Source organism: Trachinotus anak, unplaced genomic scaffold (genome assembly GCF_046630095.1).
Source record: "Trachinotus anak isolate AG129_WGS33_773 ecotype Australia unplaced genomic scaffold, CSIRO_AGI_Tana_v1 ptg000003l, whole genome shotgun sequence".
NCBI lineage: Eukaryota > Metazoa > Chordata > Actinopteri > Carangiformes > Carangidae > Trachinotus > Trachinotus anak.
The window spans coordinates 9576294-9602800 of NW_027273854.1; the positions used below are offsets into that span (position 1 = coordinate 9576294).

Consider the following 26507-nt stretch of genomic DNA (forward strand, 5'->3'; position numbering starts at 1 on the left):
TACTGTGGTGCGTATACTTGCAATTTATTAAAACATACTCTGTTGCTGTCAGGTTTTCATGCACCCATAGACATCTCTTGTTTTTGTTTTGATGCTTGACTGAAATTTTGACAGTTTTAATTAAATGCGTTATGACGGTGTTTACGACATTAACTAGCTATGAATTTTGCTTATTCACGGCAACAGAACCACCACTGGCACTCATCGCTTACCGTACCGGGGCGGGGCGCCAAGGCAACAGCTACACACTTTTGCGGGAGCTTCACAGGAGCATCACAACGGAGCAGGGAAAATGTCACGGTTTTGTTCTATTAAATTATTCTCACTTTGAGTACAGTCTTTTTTTTTTTTTACGTTAATACTCTCTGGACTTATTACGTGTCGTAGATTTATGTGTAATAAATGTCTCGCCTCCCAGGCTAATTTTCATCCACACCCGTTCCTTTAGCTAATACTAGCTAGCTAACTGGTCCATAACTTACAACAACAAACGCCAGCGTTAGCCCCTACAAAGAGACTCTTTGCGTGTAAACGTCTTTCGAAATGGCCTTATCTGACACGGAGAATGGGTGCTCCGGTGGTAAAGGGGGAGAGTCCGATGTTATTGTCACAGCCTGTGTACTGGGCGGCTTTAGTGAAAGCAGCGAGACCAGAGCTCTCATCTCCAGCCTGCCGGAGGTCCACGGAGACACGGTGGCAAGCGAGACCGCCACACAGAAGTTCCTGGGTGAGACATCCCTCCGCAGAGTTCACGATTCTTTAAATAAACAAATTTCAATCAGTGCTTAGCGTGGGTGGTTTAGCTTGTTTGCAATTCATCATAATTTGCCCATTTTATCCCACAGTGATAATGAACAGATACCAAGAGCAGCCTCACCTGCTGGATCCACATCTAGGTACATTATGACTCTGAAATCAATTTGTATTAATGCTGTCGATTCAATTGGAGAATGTGCATGTAATGAAAACGCCCTCACACTTCAATTTTTCAATTCTGTATTAGAATGGATGTTGAACATGATACTGGATTTTGTAAGGAGTGAAAAGTCTCCCCCTTCACTGGTTCATTTGGGCTTTAAGTTTCTCTACATCATCTGTAAGGTCAGTAAAAACAATACTCATGCTGACAGTAGTTTGCCAAGTCACTGAACACTGCACTGCGCTGGAACACTCATTTTACTTTCACAGCAAAGCTGCCCAGCCATTTCAGTGTATTTGTATTTGTATTTGTATTTATTTATATTTTTCTGGCTAGGTAAGAGGCTATAAAATCTTCATGCAGCTTTTCCCTCATGAGGTAGCGGATGTCCAGCCAGTTCTGGACCTGCTGTCCAGACAGGATCCAAAAGACTCTGAGGTGAGACTGGCATTGCTTTTTATGGGTTAAACACAATAATCCTGTCCTTCATGGTGGACACACCTCTGTGCATTTTCCTATTAACAATTTTGAGTGTATTATCTTTGTTTTACTAGTAGCATGTTTTACCATTTACTCATTCAAGACTTGGGAGACTCGCTACATGCTGTTGTTGTGGCTGTCCATGACCTGCCTCATACCCTTTGACCTCTCTCGTCTGGATGGGAATCTGGAGTCAGATGGTGGCAAAGCCAGAGAACCCATTATGGACCGCATTCTAGCTATTGCAAAGGCAAGTTAAGTTATATAAAACAACTTGATTTTGTTATGGTGTTTTGTGTTGGCCAAATTGGTCTGTATGTCTAGGTCTTGCTCCCCATAACGGCCTGTCTTTTTATTTAATTTTATTTAGCCCTGGTAATGTTTGTTTATATGTAAAATGACTCCAACCTTTAAGTATGTGATGATACACAGCAGTCATGGTATCACACAGCTACAATAACAGTGTTTTTGCTTGTTTGCAGTCTTATCTACTTGTCAGTGATAGTCCCAGGGATGCTGCATCTGTACTGGTATCAAAGTAAGTGCACAAACAAAAAATGTAAGTTTCACAGTTCGAAACAGTGGAGGAATAAGACCCTTCAATTAAAATATGCATAAAACATGAGTAGCCACAAAATCCACCTGCAGGATGTTGATAGACAGGTATAAACAGGTACATACAGTGTGACAATGGACACAGGATGTGCCTTACAGCTGGAAATGAAGGAAATAATGAAAGAAATTAATGTTTGCTTACAACCACATACTTTGTTGTATTACTAGAGTGGAGAGCATCAAGTAAAGCTGCTGTCATGAACCCAGTGTGTGTGTCACCACTTCCTGTTCCATGTAGAAAACAATTGTCATTGCATTAACTGGTACAAACTAGTATATTGTTAGATGTTAAATATCTGTAGTTTGAACCATTGAATTATTAAGCTTTATTACATTATTAAGTCACAGAGAAAGAATGATATTAATAATCCACCTTCATGTTTATGTTTATGGAATGGTCACGAAGTGCATAAACTGTTGCCTTTAAAGGAATAACCAAACAAGCCATCATTATTATCTGTGTATGTCGGCCATTAAACTTCCTGCACACATCAAGGCTAAATGTTTACTGTATATATTTTATGTAAAGCTGGTGTCAGTCATGGACTCGAGAAAATGTAATCTACTAGAATGACACTCAGTAGAGTGCGTACCTATTCCAAGGCCAACATTGTCTTCCGCTATATCCAGATTATTATCTGGTTGTAGAAAAATCTTAGATGTCAACACCATCGATATGTCTGATTTTTTTACATCATGATTCATACATTGTTTCCTGGGAAACTGATGAAAGTGCACAAAATGTTTAGGAGAGTGATAAAAGAATTTCCTGTATCTGCCCCTTTAACCGGATCTGCACCAAAATTTAATTGGCCTTTTGGTTCAGTACTTTTTGCATAATCCTGCTGAAAACAAACAAACAAACCAATAAACATGAGTGAAAACATAACTTTCTTGGTGGAGGTAATAAAAACACAGCAACTTAATGCAAACACAAAATGCAAACCATGTGAATTTATTAACTGTAATTAGTTTTCCAACCTATAGAGGGCAAGGTTGCCCTTGGAATGTCTCGACTGGTGTCCGCATTTGTTTACCCAGATTAAACCTTTTATTTCATTCTTGTCTTATTGTACTTGACTCTACAGGTTCATGACACGCCCTGATGTGAAACGGAAGCGCCTCGGAGACTTTTTGGACTGGAGCCTCACCACTATATCCCAGACCAATGACCAATCAATGAGAGACATTATGGTGCTGGATGGTGCTCTGCAGTCTCTGGTAAACACACGTACTCACTGATCATACTGTGTTGGTTTTGCGTGCACACCTCTTTGCGTGTGTGTTTGAAGCCAGTGTAATTTGTGTGTGCAGTTGTATTAAAACCTGCAGAGGGTAGTTTACAAGAGCTGACATGACTTGTATGTTTCACCAGTAACTAATGCGGTTTTGGCAGGTGTTTAATACACCTGCTACGTGTGTGGCAGCTACTGCACCAAGTCTTTGATCCACAGCTTTAAGATAAATAGTTCTTTGGCAAATGAGAACAGGGTTGAGGGGATCTTTGTTCCGATGAAAGTTACTGTTCCAGCCTCTCACATTACACCTGTTCTCAGTGCTAATCTTAATCAGTGATTGAAGGTATTTTCAAATCATTTACTGCCAGGTAAGGTAATGTGTTGCAGCCTTCAAACAAGCACATTACATTGATGTCATTGGTACATAACCTTAAATAACATGTTTAGAAAGCACCCCTTTGTACTTAATGTCTATGAAGTCAGTCCTTTGTGGTTCCAGGGTGTTCAAGTCAACAAACCTACAGGACCCATACTTGCATGTTTCTTGTGTGTAGATTGAGGCTAAAGTGATGCAAAAAAAATTAAGATTCGAGGACAAAAACATAACTAGAAATGAACTGGTTTCTAAGAGTAATGTATAATTTTTAGTTTGTGGGTCAAATACTTACTATTCCAAAATGTGACTGCTATCATGTGTCCTCTGAAGTATGTTTGATTGATTTGGTCATCTGATTTGTGTCCCCTAGGCAAAGCTTTTCAAACACGGAAAACGAGATGACCTACTACAGTATGGTGGGTTCCATTTTTCTCTGTTACTTCCGCAGAAAACTAATGAAGATCAAATTTATTTGCCATGATTCCCAATCAGATTGTATTACAGCCATGACTGGAGCATGTTATTGTTACATTCATAGCCTTCAGTTCAGTTGCTCTTACCTGTGGTAACAGAATGATTTGTATTCTCAAATCTTTTATCCAAATGCCCTATGCCAGGGGGAGATATTTGAATGGATCAGGTGATATTTCCCATGTATATTAACATAGACTTGCTGTGAATGAAAATGTTATACAGTGCTCATTTCTGGCTACATGTAGCAGTTTCTGTAGCGACAATGTAGTTGTAGCTGGCATGTGAACCTCATCCATGGCAGTTAGGATTCTTAGTTTTTTTTGTGTACATGTAATCTGTAAATGTCGTGAACATAAATATTCAAATCTCTAATCAAAAGGCATTAGGCTTTCGTAGCCTCTAACCAGATCTCTAAAAAAAACACTTGTATACCTGTATAGTATGTTTGTTCATGTATGTATTCATTCGTTTATTTATTTGTGTAATGAAATTATAGTCTTAATCTATCATGATCTATCGTAATCATTGTGTCTTTGTTTTTCCCAGCTCCTACAATCCTGCAGTGTCTGGAGCAGAAACATCTGTCAGAGAGCAGCCAGGCCATGCTGCGGAAGCTTGGTGTCAAACTTATCCAGAGGCTTGGCCTCACCTTTCTGAAGCCTCGTTTGGCTGCTTGGCGGTCAGACATAATCAAATAATAAATAAATTCATTGTGTGTTTGCATGAAACTTGACTTTGCATCTAAAACCATTGGTATCTTCCATGTAAAGAATCTTGTAATTTACTATTACCTAACCAGTGTTGGCTCCCCATTCATTTGGGAGTAATGTCAAATGTGTCACAACACATTTTATTGTCATTATTGAGATGCCTTTGGATCAGTCAGGAGCAATGAGTTGACTGTTCTAAAAGGTTTATGTGCTTGTTTTTCAGGTACCAGAGAGGCAGCCGCTCCCTTGCTGCAAACCTCTCTATGTCCCAGTCTGCTACAGCTACAGATGCTGTGACTCCTGATATGGACACACAGGAAGAGGACTATGACATACCTGAAGAAGTAGAGACAGTTATAGGCGAGTTTTAGCCTCTGCTCAGTTTAAACAGTTAGTGCACTATGTCTGCTCAGGAAATCAAATATGCTAACTCGGTATTTTACAGAGCATCTGCTGGTGGGACTGAAAGATAAGGAAACAATTGTGCGCTGGTCTGCAGCAAAGGGGTAACAATCTGTCCTCACCTAGCACATTTCTAACAGTTGATAAGTCCTTGTTGCTACTTGTCTTTGGTATTCTTTGTGCCAAAAGCAGCATCTCCAAAGGAGTTAATGTTGTTTTATTCAACCCTTCAGCATTGGGAGGGTGACTGGGAGGCTTCCCAAGGAGCTGGCAGATGAGGTGGTCGGATCATTGTTGGACTGCTTCAGGTAGGTTCATGCTGGGTGCATATTGGCTCTCGCCATCAGGCAGGCTCTGCTTTATGTTATTTCTTACACTGTGTGTTTTTTTTTCAATTTTTTCAAAATTCCTGTCACACAGGGACAATTTTTCAAGCAGCCCCATATTTCAGAAACCTGTTCTATGTTTTGATCTGTGTTTTGTGTGTTGCATTTCAAGCTTCCAGGAAACAGACAATGCTTGGCATGGAGGCTGCTTGGCATTGGCAGAACTTGGCAGGAGAGGCCTGCTCCTGCCTTCCAGATTGACAGATGGTATGTCTCCACAAATTTATATTGAAATATTTATTATAAGACACATGGACTATTGTAAGCAAGTCTGTTTTTGTTTGTTTCCTCTTTATTCAAAATGTCTACATTTACAGTGCATTACCACAGATTTAAATATTAAGAATAAAAATTCCTTTTTCCTTTTTCTAATAAAGTGTGAGAACAAGACATAATATTCACATACTTGAGACAACAAGTCTTTGCATTTAACAAGTTGTTTTTTTTTTTTTTATACAATTGACAGTCCTGTACACATGTCACATCTGCTGCAAGAATAATAAAATCTTTCAGTGCTTAATTAACATTTTTACATTAATGTTCAATAAGTTGATCTTTTCATGTTGAGGCTTGCAGTGTTAAAGGTGGTAGTTCTGTCCTTATTACCAAATATTATAACAGTCAGTGTTTAGTTGTTAGCATCAACGAGGCCTCCTCCTCAGAACCCGTCCTGGTGCTTTTGCTCTCTTGTTTGGTTTATGGCAGTTGTTTTCTGTCTGGCCACTGTTTGCTCTTTTCATGCTAGTTGCCTTAGCTTTGGTTGTGTGCTCGGTCTTCTCTGGAGAACCAGGACTTCTCACGTCTGTGGAATCCTGCGAGGGCCCGTCTGCAGTGCTGAGGTCACATGAGGAGGCAGCAGAGCTTGCGGTGGCTAGCTGACAGAGTGCCAGTGCTGCAGTCTGCCTCTGGTCACAGGGTTCATCATCTAGCTCAGCATCTGGCCTCTGCTGGAGAGCTTCAGGGCTGCTGTGAGAAGCTCGAAGGCTGAGGTTCAGAGGCAACTCATCCCGATTTATTTTCTCCGTGTCTAAGCACCTCAGTCTGTGGTCAGATGGACTTTTTTCGTTATCCTGCTTCCTTGTTGAGAGGTTTAGGGGCGCCAGATCTTCTCTGACGTCTTCGTCGTCTTGTTCTGACAAAGTTTCAGGACATGGCTCGGAGACAGACATGGAGGAATATCTGCTGCTCCCAGCTGACCTGAAAGGGACAGACAAAAACTAAAATTTAAAGGCCTGATTACCATTATTGCAAATGCAGTATACTGCAGCTCAGTGAAGCCAAGAAAGAAAGATGTTTTTCTTGATGAATGAAAAACTTTTTGCTTTTTGCTTACCCTCCATCCACGTGCAGAGTTCTTAACTGCAGCAAGCTTTCAGCACACTTTTCTTGTCTTGAGTCAATTTTTACAAGTTGCGCATCTGTAGCTGTGTGTTCTTCTTGGGTGGCATTCTGTGACTCACTCGTGCCGGTGTAGTGCAGGACCTCTGTGTCTCTCTGTATGGTGTTTGCATGGCTGGGTCTGTCAGGGGACCCCAAGGCTGAACAACCCGCTTTAGGGCTTAGGCTGGTTGCTTTATCTCCACTCTGCCCATGGTTGCTCTGCTCTTGTGTAGATGTGTTGAGGCTATTGGGTCTGGGACGTGAATACATGTATAAGTCGTAATCCTTTGGCCCAAGGGTCTGGCCATACAAATCCAAAGGAATATATCTGGGTCCTGTAATTGGCATGGAGAGCTCATGTGGTCTGTACAGGGTATAATGCAAAGGATGGGGCGGGTGAAGAGGGTGGCAGTATCTGTATGCGTATGGAGGAAAGAGGGAAGTGTGAGGTGGGGCAATGGGTTGTGGCACCACAGGCCTCTGAGGATCCAGAAACTCTGGCTGGAAAGGAGGAGAGTTTGACTCATTCACATGGGGATTTCCTGGGAGGTAGTAAGATGGATAGAGGGGCCGGTCAGGCAGGAGATAAGTGGAGTATTCAGGAACCATGGGAGGGGGTAATGGTTTTAGGGAAATGGAAGATGAAATTGTGCCCCATGGGAAGCCTGGGTGGTTGAAAGTCGGAGCTGGAGTTTGTGAATCCTCTGACTGCTGCACAGACGAGTTGAAGGCATCTGCTCCGTCACGGTTGGGTGTGACAGGGGAGAAAGCAGATGGGCGTGGCAGAGACTTGGCCTCATTGCTCTTCCCATTCTCTCTCTCTGTAGCTGGATTTGGTTCTGTCAGGTTCTGGCTGTCCTTAATGACTGGACTTTCACACCCGACGTCTACTTGTTCCGTGTCTTCTCTGCTCTCAGCTTTGTTCTCCTCAGCCTTATGTATGTCAGGACCGCTGTTCTGAGCTGCATGCAGGGGGCTTGGACAATCCTTAGATGTAACAGGGCCTCCCTTTGCTACAGCCTTGACCTGTCGAGCTGTTTGCCCGGTTTTCTGTGACATTAGGGAGATTGAGTTTTTACACAAGTTGTATTTCATGTGGTTGAAGAGATGGGACTTCTCATTGCAGGTGAAAGGACACTGGAAACACTGGTACTTGAAGGGCTTGCCGGGCGGACGGGGAATGTAGTGGGGTCGTTTTGGCTTGCGTTCCTGAGCAGTCTGCATCTTGATTCTGACACACGTTTTCTGAAAGAAAAATACAGCACATTGCAGTTGCAGAATTGGTGGTTTAGATTTAGATTTTTAAAATTGCTCTGTTCCTGTATATACTTAACCTGTTGGCGGGAAGTGACACTACAGGATGTAAGAGCAACTTGTGAATCATTGCAGCTTTTGTGCCAGATTCTTACTGCATAATGAGGCTGATGAAGTTGTTTGACTGGTTCAGGTGGAGAGCAGTTCTCATTGGAAGGTTTCTCAGTGTTTCTTTAGCTGCCCAGCCAGAAAAATCTCTAGCTGCACAAAACACCGCACCCTGGGGCTAATGTATTTTTGCAACTGTTACTTCACGCTGGGTTGGACACCAAATAGAGAAATGGGTAAATATGAAAACCTGTACCTTTTTTTCACCTGTATGCAAAAATGTACCTGCATGTTTGCATAGGTGTTCTAGTGCCTGAGTAGTTGATTGGCAGCACCCTACAAAGGCCTCAACTTGGTCTGAGAACTGCTAAGACACTGGGTAGGCAGGTGCTGGGCAGACTAGGCACTTACTAACACAGACCTGGAGGGCATGCAGAGACTTGCTTTCTCCCTCAACCTTACTAAACTCTTGTGCTGTCGGCGTGGGAACCACCAGCCACCTGCTTCCCATGACAACACCTGCGGGATGCACTCCGTTTCCCATTTATCATTTGATGAGCTCACCAGCTCTCAAATACAAGAGCATGAGGGGTAATTCTTTTAATAATTTTTCATGTAATGTTCCAACAAAAGTAGGCGTAGTAGGTGGCATCTGAAACACTTCTGGTTCACCTTTGAAATGAAACATCACCTAAAGCTGTGAGTTAAGTGTTGCTGGGTGTCGAGGAACCTGCTTGTCATGCACTGTCGCAAGAAGTTGTCACTCAAGTTTCTGTCCAACTGTTGTAGCACGCAAAGCCACTCCCTTCTTAAGAAGTCAAATTCATTAGAAAATTCCTCCCTATCTTATTCTTCCCTTTGAATATAACCCAATAAAACCTTTCTGTTTTGCTGTTTGCTGTTTTGGATCCTATGGTCTCAGGTGTGTGTGTGTTTCTTTGTTTTTTTTTTTTTTAACCTACTAGTCTGTATGTTACAAAGAAAAGGGCTGTGTTATCTTTAACTTTTTTCAGAAGGTGCCTTGCAGAGGCCAGCTACTTTAAGCAATACATGCATCGCTGAGTGCATCAGTCTTGGCAGAGCAAGCACAGGCCAATTAAAATGCATAGGTAACAGGTGCATGCAAAGCTTCTACCTACCTGAAATACACCCTACAAACTAGAGAGCAGTACCTTTACAAAACATTGATAGTCTTTCCCCAAAACACAGAAGGGCTTTAACAGAGTGCTGTAAATAAATAAATAAAGTAAATGTAACCATTTTTTTAATCTTGTTAAGGATTTAAAAAAAAAAAAAAAAAAAAAAAAAAAAAATACCTGCTCTGGTTGTAGCAACTGTGTCCTCTGCTGAGTATTTGGCCTGCAGAGAGCCGCTCCACAGTCCGCAGCCAGCGTTAGTATCAGGACGCCTGCTCCAATAGGTGCTAAGAGTTCAGAGTGAATGTGTCACTGTGTGTGATGGTGCATGTGTGTGCTGTATTTGGTGATGTTAGTTGTGTGGTGAGTTCCTCTCTCTGAGGTGTTGTCTCTCCAGTGGGTGTGGCCTCAGCCCAAACAGCAGGGCCCTCAGGCAACATCGATGCACCTGATATTAGTCAAGCCTCAAGCAATGATTTACATGATGGGGTTGAGTGGGGGGGCTCCCACACCTTCCTCTTTCCTTGCCATCTCTCTCTTTTGTGGAAACGACCACACAGGCCTCATTCTGCTGTGACTCAAAATAACGTGCTCATTTGCATAAACGCATCAAGTTTCAAGTCAAGTTCATGAGCAAGCTGGCAAGATCAGCATGACATTTGCATACTTGCAGGTAAAATTGACGTGGCTTTTATTTAGTTATACCTCACCTGAAAGAATATCATACTGACTTGCTATGCTAATCATGCTGTGCTGTCTTTCTCCTTAGGCCTTGTGCACAACCTTATCAGTTTCAGGAGACCACCACAAAACAGTTCTTGGTTTATTTCTTAATGTGCTGCAAAGGGGTTGCTTTAAATGCATGTCAACATTAAATGAATAAAACCTGAAAATCTTACCACAGTTTGGAGGCTCAATATATGGAAATAGAAATGTTAATTTAAAAATAAGCTATACATTCTTCATTATTGTAAAAATAAAAACAGTGAATTCAGAACACATAATCATGTAATAATTCAGTTAGTTCTTACTGGTTTTAGTCCAAGGATTTTGGCTGTCAGGTGAATCTAAAATTGTGATATTTGAACTCTCCCTACCACCAAGGTTGTATGTAAGGTGTTTTGGACATAGTTTTCTTTCCCTGATCTTAGCTTTTTGTTTTTGAGATAAAACCACTCATCCTGTTCTGTTGTCTGCTTACAGTTGTGCCTCTCATCATCAAGTCCCTGACCTATGAGGAAAAGAGGGGAGCATGCAGTGTTGGTTCCAATGTGCGTGACGCTGCCTGCTATGTGTGCTGGTCTTTCGCCAGGGCTTATGAACCCAAAGAACTCGAGCCTTACGTCACTCAGATTGCAAGGTAACCCTTTTCTTCTTCCCTTTCCCATTAAGTCAAAGTATATCTCAAACGGCTTTACATTAAATAAAACATAAGCAATAAAAATGTACAAGGTGAGATAAATTACATGTAAAACATCATATATAACAAAAATATTTAGAATATTAAAAAATCCATCAACATAAAACAGTAGAAAATATGCACATGAATCTCCTGTACATTGATACCTGCGAAACACACACAAAAAAAAGTGTAACATATAGCACATATACATGTACACCCATATGCACATTAAAACAGAATATAAACCGGTTAACCATGGTTAAGTACTCTGGTCTGTCTGAATGAGGTAGAAGGCCAAAGTGAGTAGATGAATTGCACAGGCGTAGGTTGCTGCAAAGCCACATAACCACAGTAAAAACACTTTTATATCTGTCAAGTAGACTGTTTCAGTGATGTAAGAGTGAATCTTGTCTGGGCCCCAGATGATTCATTTCACTAGTAATACGCTTGTAATAATACCTGTTTTCCACTGCACCATATTAAATAGCTCTTGCTGCTGTTTGTCCTCCTTGTATATGTACTGTAATATACATTTTTACAGAGTTATTTACATCAGAATAACATCACCGGTATGCCATAATTGCCACCCTCAACAACATAATCCCTTCTCTCTTCTGATGTAGAGGGAAAGTACAGGTCAATGTGAATAGAGCTGCAGCCCACAAACATTTTTTGCTGACAAAAATGGAGGCTGTAGGCATACCTAATAAACTGGCAACTGGGTGTATATTCCTTAGCTGTATAAGAAATGGATCAGCTACAATCCAGTGATGGAAGCATGAGACCCAATTTAAGTAGTCAATAAGATTTTTAAGAGGCAGCTTATTGTGAATTTCATTATCACTGTCATTTGCATAGCAACAGCAGGATTTGCCTCTAAGCAGTTATTTACTGCCTCAAACCAGTTTTTCTGTGCCACAGCAATCTTGCATGTCCCCACATAACTGGAACACATACTTGTGTGTTGCTTTTGTGCCTCTGTATTAAAGAAGGGTGTACTCACCTCAGTATACCTACCTTAATTATGACTGATATCATTCTAAGACTTAAGTATCCATAGGTGGTCATCACATGCTGTGTGACTCAAAACCACCTGGCCACTTCACAGTAATGGCATCTATAACTGACTCATTTCAGCCACTTGGTACATGCTTTTCACTATCATGTTAAACTTTCACTGCTGCCAAGCAGTACATGCTGTTTTGAGCCAGTTCCAGTGGTTCTTTCATATAAAGAAATACTCGTTCCTCTGTGCCCTGTCTGGCACTGTAATCATACACTCCAGGATTTCACAGAGCCTCATATCCCAAAAATCTTCCATTCACTGCTAGTGGGAAAATCCGTTATGAATTCAGCTGAGTTTCAAAACATCAGTAGTGAGCTTGAAGGACATTTTGAGATCATTATAGTATTATAACCACCAGTGTATTTCACCAGTGTATTTCTAAGGTTAATAGCAATGGAATTAAATTGTTCTTTATATACTGTTGCACCTGAAAACTTCCTATTTTTATAACTGTAGCAGAAGTTGCAGATGTAGCCACATAGTATAAAACAACCATGAAAAGATGCCTTACAGACAAGGGAATAACAACAACACTGAAAAAACTGAAACATCAAATAAGTATTTACTCTTTGCTATGACACTTGAAATTTGTGCTCATAGCTAATGTTTCTACACTTTGACTGGCGTCCACACTAAATCAAATTGATTGCACATGATTTCTGAAGGCACATACCTGTCTATATAACGTCTCAATAGCTGACAATGCATATCAGAGCAAAAACCAGGTCTGAGGTGGAATGAACTGCCTGCAGAGCTCAGAGACAGGATTGCATCAGATCTGGGGAAGGATACAAAAATATTTCTGCTGCACAGAAGGCTCCCAAGAGCACGGTGGCCTCCATCATTTTTAAATGGAATATGTTTGGAACAGCCAGGACTCTTCCTAGAGCTGGCCACCCAGCCAAACTGAACAATAATGGAAGAAGGGCCTGGGAAAGAGAGGTGACCAAGAGCCTGATGGTCTATCTGACTGAACTCCAGAGATCCTGTGTAGAGATGGGAGAATCTTCCAGAAGGACAACAATGACAAGGAGTGCATGTTTGAAAGGGGTTTATGAAGTATCTAATTCAAATCTCAAGAGTATGACTTTGTTTTGGTAGATCGATGCACAGTTTTACTGAAACTGAAGAGATTGGATGACAGTTGTTTCTTTTGATCTAAATGCTAGATTGAGTAGAGGGTCTCTCAAGGATCAGAAGCAGACACACATCTTGATACTTGCACATCAAATCATCAACCAGTGCAGAAAAAAGCAACATCATCCAGTGACGTACATTCAGGCTTTGTCACTGGTAACGGTTTGCCTCCTCCTTGATGTTGTTTCTCTCAGTGAGCGTGTATGGACCTGTGGCCTCTGACTGTGCAGACCAGCTCTGCAGAGTCAGTTTAAACCCCTGCGACTACCATTATCATCAGCAGTCGCGACAACACCCTCCCTCTCCCAAGACTACAGGATTGCCAGGTTTCGCCTGTTGCTGTAGGTTTCGGTCGCCGTTTGGCAGTAACCCTCAGACAAGCTGATTCCTGCTCTGTTCATCACAGCTTGATGACATTTACAGAAAATTCACTTTTCAGAGTGTGGGACTAAGTGACTTCAGGGCACATGCATATATACAGTTGTATCTCTACTTACACGGCATCAGTTACTCAGATACACTGTTTACTTATTAATTGTAGAAGCCACAAACATAATTCAGAATATCCTGTAGGGCATTATCGAGGGTGCGACCAGGACGTTTTTTTGTTTCTAAGCCTTCAGGGTAAGGGCAGTTACTAAAACCAAACCGGGGCAGTTAGTTAGGCTCCAGGCCTGAATCTTGCTGTTGGGAGGCAGGGAACATGGGAGGAGAGCAAACAAAGCCAACTGCAGTTAATGTCAGACTGTCAATGTAATGTATTAGCATGTTGGCCCCTCTTCAACAACTGACATTCACACATCCACCCCTCTTGAAACTCGCAGAGGCAGTGTAGAGTGGAGGGATGCTTAGGTCAAAATGTAACAACACACAACTTCCCGTATTGCAGGGGAGTCATGGTTAATCATATTGTGTCTACCTGCCGTGCCGGGAACCAATGCATCACAACAAAAAATCTGTTTCATAGGGATGGTGTAATCCAGACTTTGACATCATTTTAAAATCTGAGTCAGAGATTCTTTACAAATTATTAAGATGTTGATACGTCGTTGGTGCATTGTGACAGGACTTACTGATATTTTGCAAATATGTGTGTAAATAGGTCCCAATTTTTCCAAGTTGCAAAATTATGTGTAAAAAGGGATGATACTCAATGGACTAAAGTGTTAATTACAGAATTATGTCTAGCAAATAAATACTACAGCAGTTAAGTGTCAGAAAACAAACCAACAAAGCGCAAGAGAAGAGAAGCACATTTTACACTTAAAGTAACAAAGCTAGAGAGGGAAGGACTGATATCTACTGTTTTTTGAAGTTGTGTACCCATTAAACTTGAATTTTTAAGCATTCTGTGACAGTGAAAACATTTTACTGTTAACACAGTACCTTCTGCATTGCAGAAGTGGGCAATGTTCGGTACGAGTCTTGCCTCAGAGCATTTATTTTCTCCAACCACTGCTTTGTGTTTCTCTCTGCAGTGCTTTGCTGATCACAGCTGTGTTTGATCGAAATGTCAACTGCCGCAGAGCCGCCTCAGTAAGTTCTCTGGCCAACATCCTACAGTCTCTTGACTAAAGATTTAGAGCTACATGACACATGTTCATTTTTACGTCTCATTTTGTCCCAGGCTGCCTTCCAGGAGAATGTCGGCAGACAGGTTTGTGACCACAGTATTATTGACTACTTGTGCATTATGACTATTACTGTGATTTGAAGTTTATTTGCTGCCAAACATCCAGGTCTTGCTCAAACTTGCCTTGTTAGCGCATGCTTTTGAAGCAGAGAAATGGCCTCCCATTAGGGCTGGTGTGTCAGCAAACTATTGGTTTTCCAACAAAACTATGTTAAAATTTGAGGTCATTACTTGAATTTGGAGCCAAATCACTTATTTCCTATCTCAGAGTCATTTACTCAGTGCTGAACAATAAAGACCAGTCCCACACAATGCTCCTAAAATGTATCAACTGTTTGTTTGTGTCTCAATAGGGAACTTTTCCTCATGGTATTGACATTTTAACTGCAGCAGACTACTATGCTGTTGGGAATCTCAACAACTGCTATCTGAACATCAGGTAAAAAAAAATCTATTCACATCAGCAGCTCTTCAGTGCTTGTCCTTAACGTCACATTTTCTTTGTCATAAAATACTTATGTGAGGCTGCACTTGCTTAGGACAGTACACTTGTTCTAGCAGACTAAATATTTAAGTGGGTTGGCAACAGGTACTGCCTCATCCTCCCTCATTTACATAGCACAGATTTTAGTTTAGTTGTAGTGTCAAGTGTAGTCATCTGGAAGGAAACCGTCTCTGTGCACAGGAAGTACCAAACAGAAATGAGTCCAACTTCATAGCTGAACTTAGATTTTCTTCGTCTGCTCCTGTCCCACCAGCCAATGAGAAAAATATATTCAGGTCAAAGGAATGTACACCATTACATGATTTGAGGATACTGAGGTGCCTATAAATGTGCAGCTGACTAAGCTAATGCGGCACTAAGGCAAAGCCATAAAAATTAGTGTTGACATTATTGCATTACTGCATTATTACTGCAGAACTTGCAGCTTAAAGCTCGTAAATACCTCACAAAACACAGACATTGCTCAAGTTACTATATATTTGCAGTTTAGTTGGTTAGTTTCCAGAGAATCATTGTTTATGAACAGCAGCACCTTTCACTGGGCATCTGACATGAATGGAGTGAACTGTGTCCATTAAAACCAACACAGAAAAGCTCCAACCCGTTCAAGAATTTTCACCTTTGGCAGTAATGCAGCAGAGCAAACACTGAAGCAGTGAAAAGGGATAAAGATGTTAGCCTCAGGGTATGGCTGCGGAACTGCACATAATAAGGAAAATTAAATAAAGATGTAGAAAATGAGGAGAGCTGGCTGAAATTGATTTTTTTCCCCACACACTTTTGAATGGTTCCAGAGACATATCAAATGCTGGTATTCATTCTCAGTTTTTCCTTTTGTTCTCACAGTGTTTACATAGCTAGTTTCCCAGAGTACACCAGTGCTATGATAGATCATTTGATAGCCATGAAGATCAATCACTGGGATGGGTAAGTTAGTTATGTTGTCCTGCCCTCATAATGTCAGCAAATATGCAGAAAGAGATATTATAGTTGTGTTTTTATCTCTTAAACAAAACACCACATTCTACATGTGTTTTACAGCATGATCCGGGAGCTTGCCACGAAAGCGCTCCACAACCTGACGCCTCAAGCACCTGATTATATGGCAACAACAGGTAAACAATGTCACCTTACCTGTTCACCCAGCAATATAGAGCTTTCAATCAAAGAAATTTGCGCATGAGAAATGCCTTTTGGAAATTGACTGCAACCTGTAATTATTGGTCACAGATATACCATGTGCTTCCTTCCTTGTTGGTTTCAGTTATGCCACAGCTGTTGCCCATGGCAGTGGGTCTTGACCTCCACAGTCGACATGGAGCTATCATGGCATGTGCAGAGATCACACATGCTCTGTACAAACTGGGCCTTCAGACCAACAGGTAAACTCTTAAGTAAACTCTCAAAGGAACATTCAGCTAAGTGTGTCCCAGTGTAAGCCTCAGTTTGTGCTCCTCATATATTAGCTTTAGCTTTACATTTGACATTTGACACAATGATAAGCATCTGTATCTGTGAAAGATAAATACCCAGCAATGTTTGAAACACAGAATCCTGTCTACCATTTTTGCTTGGATTAGGGGGAGGAAACCAGATTTCATTTAGGCGGTCAGAAGAGTCTGAACTATCTTTAAATACCTTCATTCAAGGTTTTTCAAACATCACTTGGTATTTGGCTTGTAGAGAAATGGATCCTCATGGGTGTGACTTTGAGGATAAAGCTAATACATGACATGTATAACCTGGGGGTATCCTAGTCCATATTCATGACATTTTTTTAAAACTTTTATCTGAATAGTGGTAGTATTGTGAAATGTGAATGTGAAATGTGTAATTTTATGTTAGCTAGGAACTGAAGCCTTGGGAGCTGTACTCAAGATCTGTTGATGATCCAGCTTCTATAGAAAAAATAAATATTTATAACGAATACAATTGCACCTTCTAATCTGTTCCATGAATTGTTGCTTCTCCCTGTATTTGTCCTTTAGGACTGTGGAGGACATGATTTCCTCAGAATGTGTTGATGCATTAAAAAATATTCACCAAATGGTAAGGGTACCTCAAGCAGCTAACATAAAATGTAGCTTCAAATTGAATAAACTGTGTCAAAATGTCCTCCGTTGCTGATTTTCATTTGTGTACACACTTTCAGCTCCATGGCAGAAAACAGTACAGGTAGGCAGACTGAATTTCTATCCTTTCTATTAATATCTTTTTGGCCTTATATTAAAGTTGTGCTCCTTTATGTAGGGGTTTTGGTGGAGAACTCATGAGGCCAGCAAGTAGGTCTAAAAGCAAACACCAAAATGGATTTATGGTTTTTTATCAGTTGAAACACATAAGGCAGTGCTGTTATGCATAATACAGCTGATGTGACTGATTTGATCTTTTCTCCAGTGTGCGGCCTCATAGAAAAGCTGTCCCTGTCCAAAATGCCTTTTAAGAATGACCCTGTAATCAGTAAGTGAATTATGTTAAACAATTGCTATCATGCTTTTCATTTCATTTATCACATCTAAAAGTGTCTAATGTTGTGTCACTGTGTTTCAGCTGACTGGCAGTGGCTTATTGATGACACCATAAAATCTCTTCATCTCCATTCCAGTGGAGCGAAGGATGGCATCATGGTAAGTGTAATATTTCTTAATAAAACTGAGGCAATGAGAATGCAAATTTTCCTTTTTACTTACCTCCTAAGAAATTCAAATCACGTCATTCAGAAAGACTATTGTTGACTATTGTTGTTCACTCCTCACCGATCTTCCTCCTGTGTCTGCAGGTTGCAGCAATATCAGCCTTGTCTGCCTTGTGCGAGGAACACTACCAGGTCCAGGCAGGCCAGGCTGACTCACATATGCAAGGTAGGTTGAATATATTTTCCTAATTCCACTAGTAATTCTCTTTGTCTTAGTTTGAAAATAATCTCTGCATGTTCTGCGTGTGTTTGTGTGTCTACATGTACATGTGTAGATGTCCTTGTATCTCAGTACATTGAGGGGCTGAAGAGTCCTCAGACGCTCACACGTTGTGGATCTGCCCTTGCCCTCGGCTGTCTGCCAAGATTTATGATCCATGGCAAACTGAAGCAGGTGGGTTTGAAGTTATGTGCACACTTTCAAGCCATTTGACATCTCACTGCCTCAGTATTTAAGCATAAAGCATATGTGTATATGTGTGTGTGTGTGTGATAGATATTTGAAGGCCTCCAGCAGATGTGCTCCGTCAGCCAGAAAGAAGGGAGTTTTATAGAGGCGAGGAGAGATGCTGTCCGTGCAATTGCTCAGTGAGTATTCCTGTGCATTTTTATTGACTTCTCATCTTTGCACCTTCTTACTCCATTTTTTTTTTTTCTTCTCGATATTTGTATTTTTATACCTCTGGCACAGAGGTATAAACCATTGACCACCAAGGTCAAGTTCACTGTGACCTCACATAACACATTTTTGGCCTCTTTAATATGATATCTCAAGACCATAACTCATGAATTCATATGCTACTTATGACACAATTCAACACAAATGTCCAATAGAATAAAATGATGAAGTGATGACATTTTATATCCAAAGGCTCAAAGGGCCACTTCATTGTGACATCATAATGTTCTGCAAAAACACTTCTGGCCATTTTTCATTGCAGTAACTCAGGAAGGGAAGATTGTGACCATATTTCCTGCATATTGTCTGGTTAGCAGAGGCATACAACCATGAGCCAGTAATTCTAGTAGTTATTTGTTAAAGGTTCGGGCTTATGTCACGAAGGCCCCTCTGTCTCTCTGCTGTTCTTTGTCTTGCCTGTCTGCTAGCTTAACTGCGTAGCTGTGTAGGCTGTAACGCTAAAATAAACAGTTGACTGGCTATACCTGCAGGACCTGAATGACATGTCCATCCATGTGTTTCTCAAATACTTTTTTGAACTTCTTTCCTCAAACTTCAAATTTTATCTCATTACCCCTATACATTAAATGAACAGTCACTTCCTTGTTGGCTCTTTGAGTATTTTTTGACTATGTGAACTCTCTGTTTTTTTCACCCTCCACCAGAGTTTGTGTGACGGCCGGTGTTTGTGCCCACGGTTCCCCAGACTCCACTCTATGCTATGAGAATATAGCCGAGGTGTATGGCACACTGCTCGAAAGCATGAACGACTACACAACAGACAGCAGAGGGGATGTAGGGGCCTGGTGAGTGAACTTCCACATTGGCACACGTGTTAATATACACGCAAACACTCACACGTGGCCCACAAATGCATACATGCCCTTTTAATTTGCCTGAGGGATTAGGAATGTTTCTCTGCCTGAGGCCTCTGGTGTTTTTCTGTCCCTCCACCTCGGGACATGTAGACATGACATGCATGCCTGTCTCACTAGTAGCCCCAGGCCATGCTTACCGACTCGCCAGGAATGCCACCAGGCTTGTCACTTGTCCTCACAACATGGGATGGGCTGCTTCTTTCAGGCTGTCTAGGCTCATTTACATGCCCTTATCTCTCCTGTTAAATGTTGTCTCTTCCTTGCACCACACTTTCCTTGTGTATTTCGAGCTCACACTCACACACCTTTCTTTCTCATTTTTATGATTGTAATATAATTGTTTTTTAATTTCTCTTTGCCTCACATGTTTGACAAAATGGCCATAAATCAGGGGTTCCAGCGGTTACACCCTGAAACAGGGTGTGACTTTTGAATAAATGCCCTGATTAATATTTCACACAAATGAATTGGGCCCTGCAGCCATGAAGCTAATTTAACTATAAAGTTGTCAAATCCAGTGATTCTGAAATACAAACTTTAAATTTGTGCCAGCTTATGTTTGTGTTCTTAAGTGTGCATTATTTGTCATGTGTTTTTATGTTTTAATGTTTTTAAAGACTTTCTGCTTTAATGGTGTGTTGAGAGCATGATGAGTGGTCAGTGAGTGTAAAGTAGATTTAAACTTAGGTCCCTTAAGTCTCCTCTTTGTCTGTCACTGTGCCCAGGGTGAGAGAGGCAGCGATGACTAGTCTGATGGATGTGACCACGCTGGTGGCCGGCAGTGCTCCAGAGATCCTTTCACCAGACCTGTGAGTTAAAGTCTGGAAACTCTGATTACCACCAAATCTTGGCTTCCTTTTATTAACCTTGCTATACAGCTACAGAAACTCTCCACACTGTATCACTTGTCCAGCAGCTGGCCATAAAAGTTGTAATATCACCCAGTCTCAAATGTTTTGTTTGTTCATGGCTTGAGTAATCTTTGGTGTTGCCTCGATTTCTCAAGGTGTGGCCACAATACTTTAGCACTCAGTCAGTCCAACTTGGATCGTGTAGGTTTTTAATTATAATAGAGGAACAGAATCCAAACTTGCGTAACATTTACTTTTATTGTTGATTGAAAACTAGTTGATATTTTAAAAAAGAGTCATGGTAGTAATCACGCCCAGTGTTGCCTTTGGGCTAATTCACTGTATAAGATTGATTGATACATATTTATTTTAAGTTGTCTTTCATCTGTCACCAGAATTGTAGCTCATAAAGGCATAGAACCTGGTATAGCTAATGTGGTGTCATTAGTCATACCTCACTGAAGTTTACTTTAGTGACAACCTGCATGGATTTCTGATAAAATTACTGACACTTATCTATTTTCTACTCTTCTGTGTGCAGGGTGAATCGTATGATGTGCTACCTGGCGCAGCAGGCAGCAGAGAAGATTGACCGATACAGAGCCCACGCTGGCAACGTCTTCCTGCGCCTCCTCCACAGCACAGAGCCTGCAGTACCTCACATCCCCCACCGAGAGGAGCTGCTAAACATTTTTCCTGTGTGAGTTAGTCCTGTCCTTAACTTACTGTAACTTACTGGTAATTACACAGTATTGTGCAGTAGTTTTTATTTATCACTTAGCTTCATACAAGGTGCATTTAACAGAAAAACCAAAATACATTTTGGTTGACTGATTCTTGACATAACCTTTAAAACAATATCTGGTATGGCTACCCTTTGCCTTTAAAACAGCAGCAGTGCACCAAAGTACTCTTTCCACTGCACACTCTTTCAAGTTACAAGCGAGTTGTTTCAAGCATCTTGCTGAACTTGCCACAGCTCTTCTATGGATTTAGTCTCTCTCAGTGTCTTCTGTCTCTTTATGTGATCCCAGACTGTCTTCATGATATTTAGATCAGGGCTCTGTGGTGGCTAGACCATCTGTTGCAGGACTTGTACTTTCTGTTGCTGAAGATAGTTCTTTATGACTCTGGTTGTATGTTTGTGGTTGTTCTCATGCTGCAGAATGAATTTGAGACTGATCAGATGCTTTCCTGCTGGTATTATGTGATGGATAAGAATCTTTTTAGTGCCTAAAACGTTTGCACAGCACTGTATATAAAAAATGTAAACTTGATGGGGAGCAATTTTATGTACTATCACTTTAATCTTTGACTTGACTTGATATGTCTTTCAGTGAGACCACGACCAGTCTGAACTGGAATGCTCCCTCCCAAGCTTTCCAGTATATCACCCAGCTGCTTGGACTGCCTCAGTATCAGTACCACACCCTGCTGGGGCTCACTGTGTCTGTGGGAGGGATCACAGAATCCACAGTAAGTCAGCTGTGATGGGAGGAGTAGAACATTGTCAAAACAGAGCAATATGATGTTCAGATAAGTGATTAAATTGAAGGAAAAAACTTAAAAATAAAAGCAACACGCCCATGCTTATGTATTTGTACCATTCCATAGGATAAATCAGAAACTCTGGACCATCTCAGTCTCTAGATCTCAACCCAACCTAACACCAATGGGAAATTTGGGTCCTGCTTGTTAGACAGCTCTCTACCATCATCATCAAATCACCAAATGAGGAATTATGTTATGAAAGAATTGTTTTCCACCCCCCACCCCAACCCCCGTAGCGTTCCAAACACACTTGTACTATCTATGATATGTAGCACTAAAGCGCTCCTGGCACCTCATGGTGGCGCCACATCTTATTAGGATGCTTAATCTTGTTTTTCCTTTAATTCCACACTCAGCTGTATTTTGTCAAAGTGTCTAATCGTATCCACATTTCAACTTTTTACTGCTGTTATGAAATACAGAAAATATTACATATAATAGAGACATTTAATGATGCATGATTGTACTTTGCTCATTAGTAATCTGGGATGTCTGTACATGCAGCGCTGCTCCATAGAAATTTAATTTTCATCACATAAGAAGGCCTGACTGTTTGTATGTCAATCCTGCTGCCAGTAAAAAACTGGCAAAATCAGCTCTTAGTTGTTATTATTGAGGAGGATATTAGACCAGCAGGGGGAGCCATGTGTGTAATCTAGTCTACTCAGTCCTCTGCAGTCCTACATCAAAACAATCTTCCTTTCTCTACAGGGCCTGACTGTCACTGAATTCTTAAAATCACAGATCAGGCTGTGTGCTTTGACTTATCTCCACCCTGTCCCAACTTGCAACTCTGTGGCAGCCACCTGGGCTTCAAGCATTGATGCAGACTTATCCGGAACAAATTGATCTGACGGGTCCCCTCGTGGTACTGGCCAGCAAGATTTTCCCATCAGTTGAATCTTTGCATCGCAGTGCTAAATAACAACTTTAAAGCGTGTCTATACTTTCCACTCCTGACCTTTTGCTCACCATCACTTGGGAGGCTCAGCTAGGGCCCCAAAGTGGGGTTGATCAAGTTCTACCTCCTCCTCGTCCTCCACTATGACCTAACCTGTTAAAGCTAATCATTCGAAAAGGTCCTGCCTGTGAAGATTTGTGATGGTTGGGTTATTTTTAACTTTTACTGTTTGTGGATATAATAAAGAAAAATAAGTTGAAAGCCTGTAATAGCAGCAGCGGGGTCAGTAAAGTTGAACTCATCTGCCAATGAAGGCTGTAAACATATTCCCTTGGAGACGATCTGGCTCTCGTCTCGCTTTTACCTCCTGCTCTCCCAGCCTTTCTTTGCCACAGATACATCCTCAGAGACGGGAAGGACTGATATGTTTGTACAGGGTTGCATGCAGGAAACTGAGCCAAGACTGCATCGATACATGAGCCAAGATTACCATTCTCACACCACAGGCACATACTCACACAGGCCAGAGAGAGATGGAGCATCCACCAACTTTCCAGGAATTGCCTTGAAGGGCAGCCTAAATGTAGAGAGAGCATTCAGTACAGCACTGTGAAAGCCAAAGAGCAGAAACTGTCCCAAGTCCCAAGAATGAGAAAAATAATCTGCACCCGCAAGTATAGTACACAGTACACAGGTGTTTCCCAGTATTCATGGGTATACATTTTGGTTGAAATAACCTTTAATCACTGAAACACACAAAAAGAAAACAGATTATTTTGTACTTGACTGTAGACAAGGAAATCTGACACAATGTGTCCATGTAACTTGTTGTTTATCTGTAGCACATTGTGTTGCTATGTTGCTATGTCAAGGTTTGACACTGTCTTTCCAGCAGTCTGATGATATCATCTGTTTTACATGTCTATCTTTTTCCAAGGCCCCACGGGCTAATATTCATTCACTCACTCCATTGATTTTGAGAGTACAGGATTTTACAGCACAACAGTGATATTATACAGGAAATCATAAAATGGAAAGCAAATCTCTTTCATTTATTACAGTCGGTGATAATGTCAGGTTAACACCCTCACCATCCATGAGTGAAGTCTGTGTATTTTAATCTGAATGTCAGCCTGCTGCTCCACGTTAACTGCTGCTCTCCACCGCCTCTGTTCAGGTGCACTTTTCTTCCCAGTCATTGTTTGACTATCTGAGAACGATCCAGGACAATGATGTCACACTGACACGGTTCGGAGATACTTTGTTAAGCATCTTTAGAGACAATCTCCGTAATGATAGGTACACACACTCTTCTTCTTTTTGAAATCAATTAAAAATTTTCTTTTTAAAATTCACCTTTAACCATTGTCTGTTATTTAACTTCTGTTTTATAGATATATGCAATATTAACATTATTATTTTATTTACTTTTCTGTAAAGTATATATGCAAAATGTTCTTACATTTCACTTCAATATATCCTCTCTGTTTTCTTTTCTTTTTTTTTTAGAGTGACTATTCCCTTTCTTAAGATGCTCAATCAGATGCTCGCTAACAGTTGCTTTGAAATCTTCACCACACTGGAGAAGTGAGTGCTGTGACAGCTTTGTTTCCCATCTAAAAAAATATGGATGACATCTGTGACAACTTAAGTTTTATCTGTTTTTGTTTTCTAAGTCATCAGTTCTGTGTGGATCTTTTGGCTCTTTGCAAAGAGTTCAAGAAGTCCAAAGATATTTCCAAGCTGCGTGCCTGTATAGCTGTGTAAGTCTCCATCTCAGTGACTAGAATGTAAACATTGTGTACATGACTGAGGCAAAATGAAGCATTCATGATGACTGTGCTGTCCGGTGTTTCCCAGCTTCTGTGGGCTGATCCAGTTCCAGGGTGAGGTGAGGAAGAAAGTTTTGTCCCAGCTGCTGATGTTGCTCTGTCATTCCTTCCCTGTGGTGAGTTCACAAGACAAAATCAAGGCTCAGCTGTACTTTGTTTAGCGCTAGTTAGCAAATTTTAGCAAGCTAACAGATTCCAACAACATATCTGCTTAACATCAGTATGTTAGCGTTGTCATTGTGAGCATGTTAAGCTGTCATTAACCTTTTGCTCAAATCACCTCTGTGCCAGTGTACAGCCTGACAGAGATGCCGGCTGCAGACTGAGTCTCATTGCTGTTTTTACATTGTGTAACAACGACAAAATTAACTGGTTCTTTCTTACAACTGTAGATAAGAAAAACAACAGCGAGCCACATGTATGAGATGCTGCTGACCTACGATGATGTCATCGATCCAGAGGTGTTGGATGATGTAATAACCCTGCTAAGTGATACTAACTGGTTAGTGGTCACGTTGAATGTTATGTTATTAAATATTCTTTAATAGTTAAATTTACTCAGTGCGCACAGTATGTGACATGTTATCGTGGTGGATGTCCATTCCAGGGAGAGCGACCTTGCTACAGTACGGCCTCACAGGAATCAGCTTTGTGACTGGTTGGGAGTCCCCAGGCCACAGGTGGTTGCCAAGGTAACCATTTAACTGACATTAGTTAGAGCCGAGTGCTTGATGGGATTCCTGTAGGCAGAAGCAAACCAGCAAATCTTTGTGTCGCCACCCTGCTAACCTCAACTGTTCTCTTTCAGCAGCAGAGCCCTGTCCAGGTTTCCTGATTACCTGCGGCTGTGAGAACCAGCGGGAAATCATGTAGGTGGACAAAAATCATGTAAGAAGTTAGGAATGGACTGTGAATGCTGTGCTCATGAAGAAGCTGTCCTGTATCATTAAGTCTGTCCATCTGCTGAAAAGCAACACATGGAATGAATCACAGTCAAGTTTTACGTGACAATAAATGGACGAAAACATCAGTTGTTTCCCCCTGTTTTGTTGTTGTTACACCAGAGTTCTTGCACACCAGAAAGTTTTTCAACAGGTACACAAGTTTACAGGCACTGACTGTGATGAACTGAAAATATCACTTGTACTCACTTTGTGAACAGTGTTTTGGTTCCAGCCTGATGAAGGTATGAGGAACTTAGCGTTGTGAAGATAAAATGAAAGCTTGTTGCTTTTTTCTGGTTGTGCAATTTCTAAGCAACCGTAAACACATCTGAATAAAGGTTTATTGTAGTGTCCTGAGTATAACACTTTCTTACTGGTCCCATTCAGGTCACAGTCCCGTGACACCTAGGAGATGGTTTTACTAGAGCTGTTTACCTACAACCTGTACCACAGGAACAACACAGACAGGTGAAACTGAAACTGTACTGTACGTACACTCTAAGGAAATGGCTGCATGTATCCGTGTTTGGCACAAACCATGGAATGTAACTGGGGCCCTGCTTTCCCTTGGCTCCCATGCAGACCTAGTTTTTCTGCATCAGTGGAGGTGCTGGGGACCAGAGGAGACCCTGGACTGATAGCAGAGCCTCACTGGTCCAGGCTTTCTCATTAGAATCTGACAGTGACCACATTGTTTCAGCCAGCTTCCCTGTCTCACACTGACAAAGATACAACTGTTGCACTTTTTTTTTTAGAAAATGAATAGTTTCAGATTGTTTATCATACACTGCAGAAACCCCCTAGCCTGGTAATCAGTATATTGCATTACATTTTTTTCTGTAATCTTATTAATTTAACTGGGTTTATCCTGGAAACTGAAGTGTATTAAGACTCTCATGAAACTGGTTAGAAAAAATGGCTGTCATTTTTCTCTCATGTGTTAAGCTTTTTGTAT

General features: G+C 41.1%; 2 protein-coding genes across 3 annotated transcripts; one reads left to right on the plus strand and one right to left on the minus strand.

Annotated features, from left to right (window-relative positions):
* The first annotated feature begins 218 nt into the window (after positions 1-218).
* tbcd (tubulin folding cofactor D) lies at positions 219-25638 on the plus strand. Of its 2 annotated transcripts, none has more exons than XM_071473016.1 (39): positions 219-727; positions 846-896; positions 1004-1101; positions 1256-1357; positions 1503-1649; positions 1882-1937; positions 3103-3235; positions 3999-4044; positions 4649-4781; positions 5036-5172; positions 5258-5318; positions 5448-5522; positions 5713-5807; positions 10682-10838; positions 14562-14619; positions 14711-14740; positions 15070-15155; positions 16068-16148; positions 16263-16336; positions 16486-16603; positions 17210-17270; positions 17374-17396; positions 17472-17503; positions 17619-17681; positions 17772-17848; positions 18001-18082; positions 18192-18310; positions 18413-18504; positions 19261-19401; positions 20199-20282; positions 20866-21024; positions 21662-21800; positions 23954-24075; positions 24286-24363; positions 24453-24539; positions 24637-24724; positions 25001-25110; positions 25216-25300; positions 25417-25638. In XM_071473016.1, the coding sequence occupies exons 1-39, from the start codon at positions 544-546 to the stop codon at positions 25441-25443; spliced, it is 3591 nt and encodes a 1196-aa protein (XP_071329117.1). In that variant the 5' UTR covers positions 219-543; the 3' UTR covers positions 25444-25638. The 2 variants fall into 2 exon arrangements, with proteins under 2 accessions (XP_071329117.1, XP_071329122.1); XM_071473021.1 differs by having other exon boundaries at positions 398-727; positions 25420-25638.
* znf750 (zinc finger protein 750) lies at positions 5873-9838 on the minus strand. The gene is made up of 3 exons (XM_071473067.1): positions 9659-9838; positions 6934-8225; positions 5873-6797 (listed from the first exon to the last, which is right to left on the minus strand). The coding sequence occupies exons 2-3, from the start codon at positions 8202-8204 to the stop codon at positions 6242-6244; spliced, it is 1827 nt and encodes a 608-aa protein (XP_071329168.1). The 5' UTR covers positions 8205-8225; positions 9659-9838; the 3' UTR covers positions 5873-6241.
* Positions 25639-26507: the final 869 nt, after the last annotated feature.

Coding starts and splice junctions, on each gene's coding strand:
- tbcd (XM_071473016.1), top strand. CDS start 544: ATGGCCTTATCTGACACGGAGAATGGGTGCTCCGGTGGTAAAGGGGGA. Junction 728..845: donor CGCCACACAGAAGTTCCTGG/GTGAGACATCCC, acceptor TTTATCCCACAG/TGATAATGAACAGATACCAA. Junction 15,156..16,067: donor AACTGCTATCTGAACATCAG/GTAAAAAAAAAT, acceptor TTGTTCTCACAG/TGTTTACATAGCTAGTTTCC.
- znf750 (XM_071473067.1), bottom strand. CDS start 8,204: ATGCAGACTGCTCAGGAACGCAAGCCAAAACGACCCCACTACATTCCC. Junction 6,798..6,933: donor ACTCTGCACGTGGATGGAGG/GTAAGCAAAAAG, acceptor TGTCCCTTTCAG/GTCAGCTGGGAGCAGCAGAT.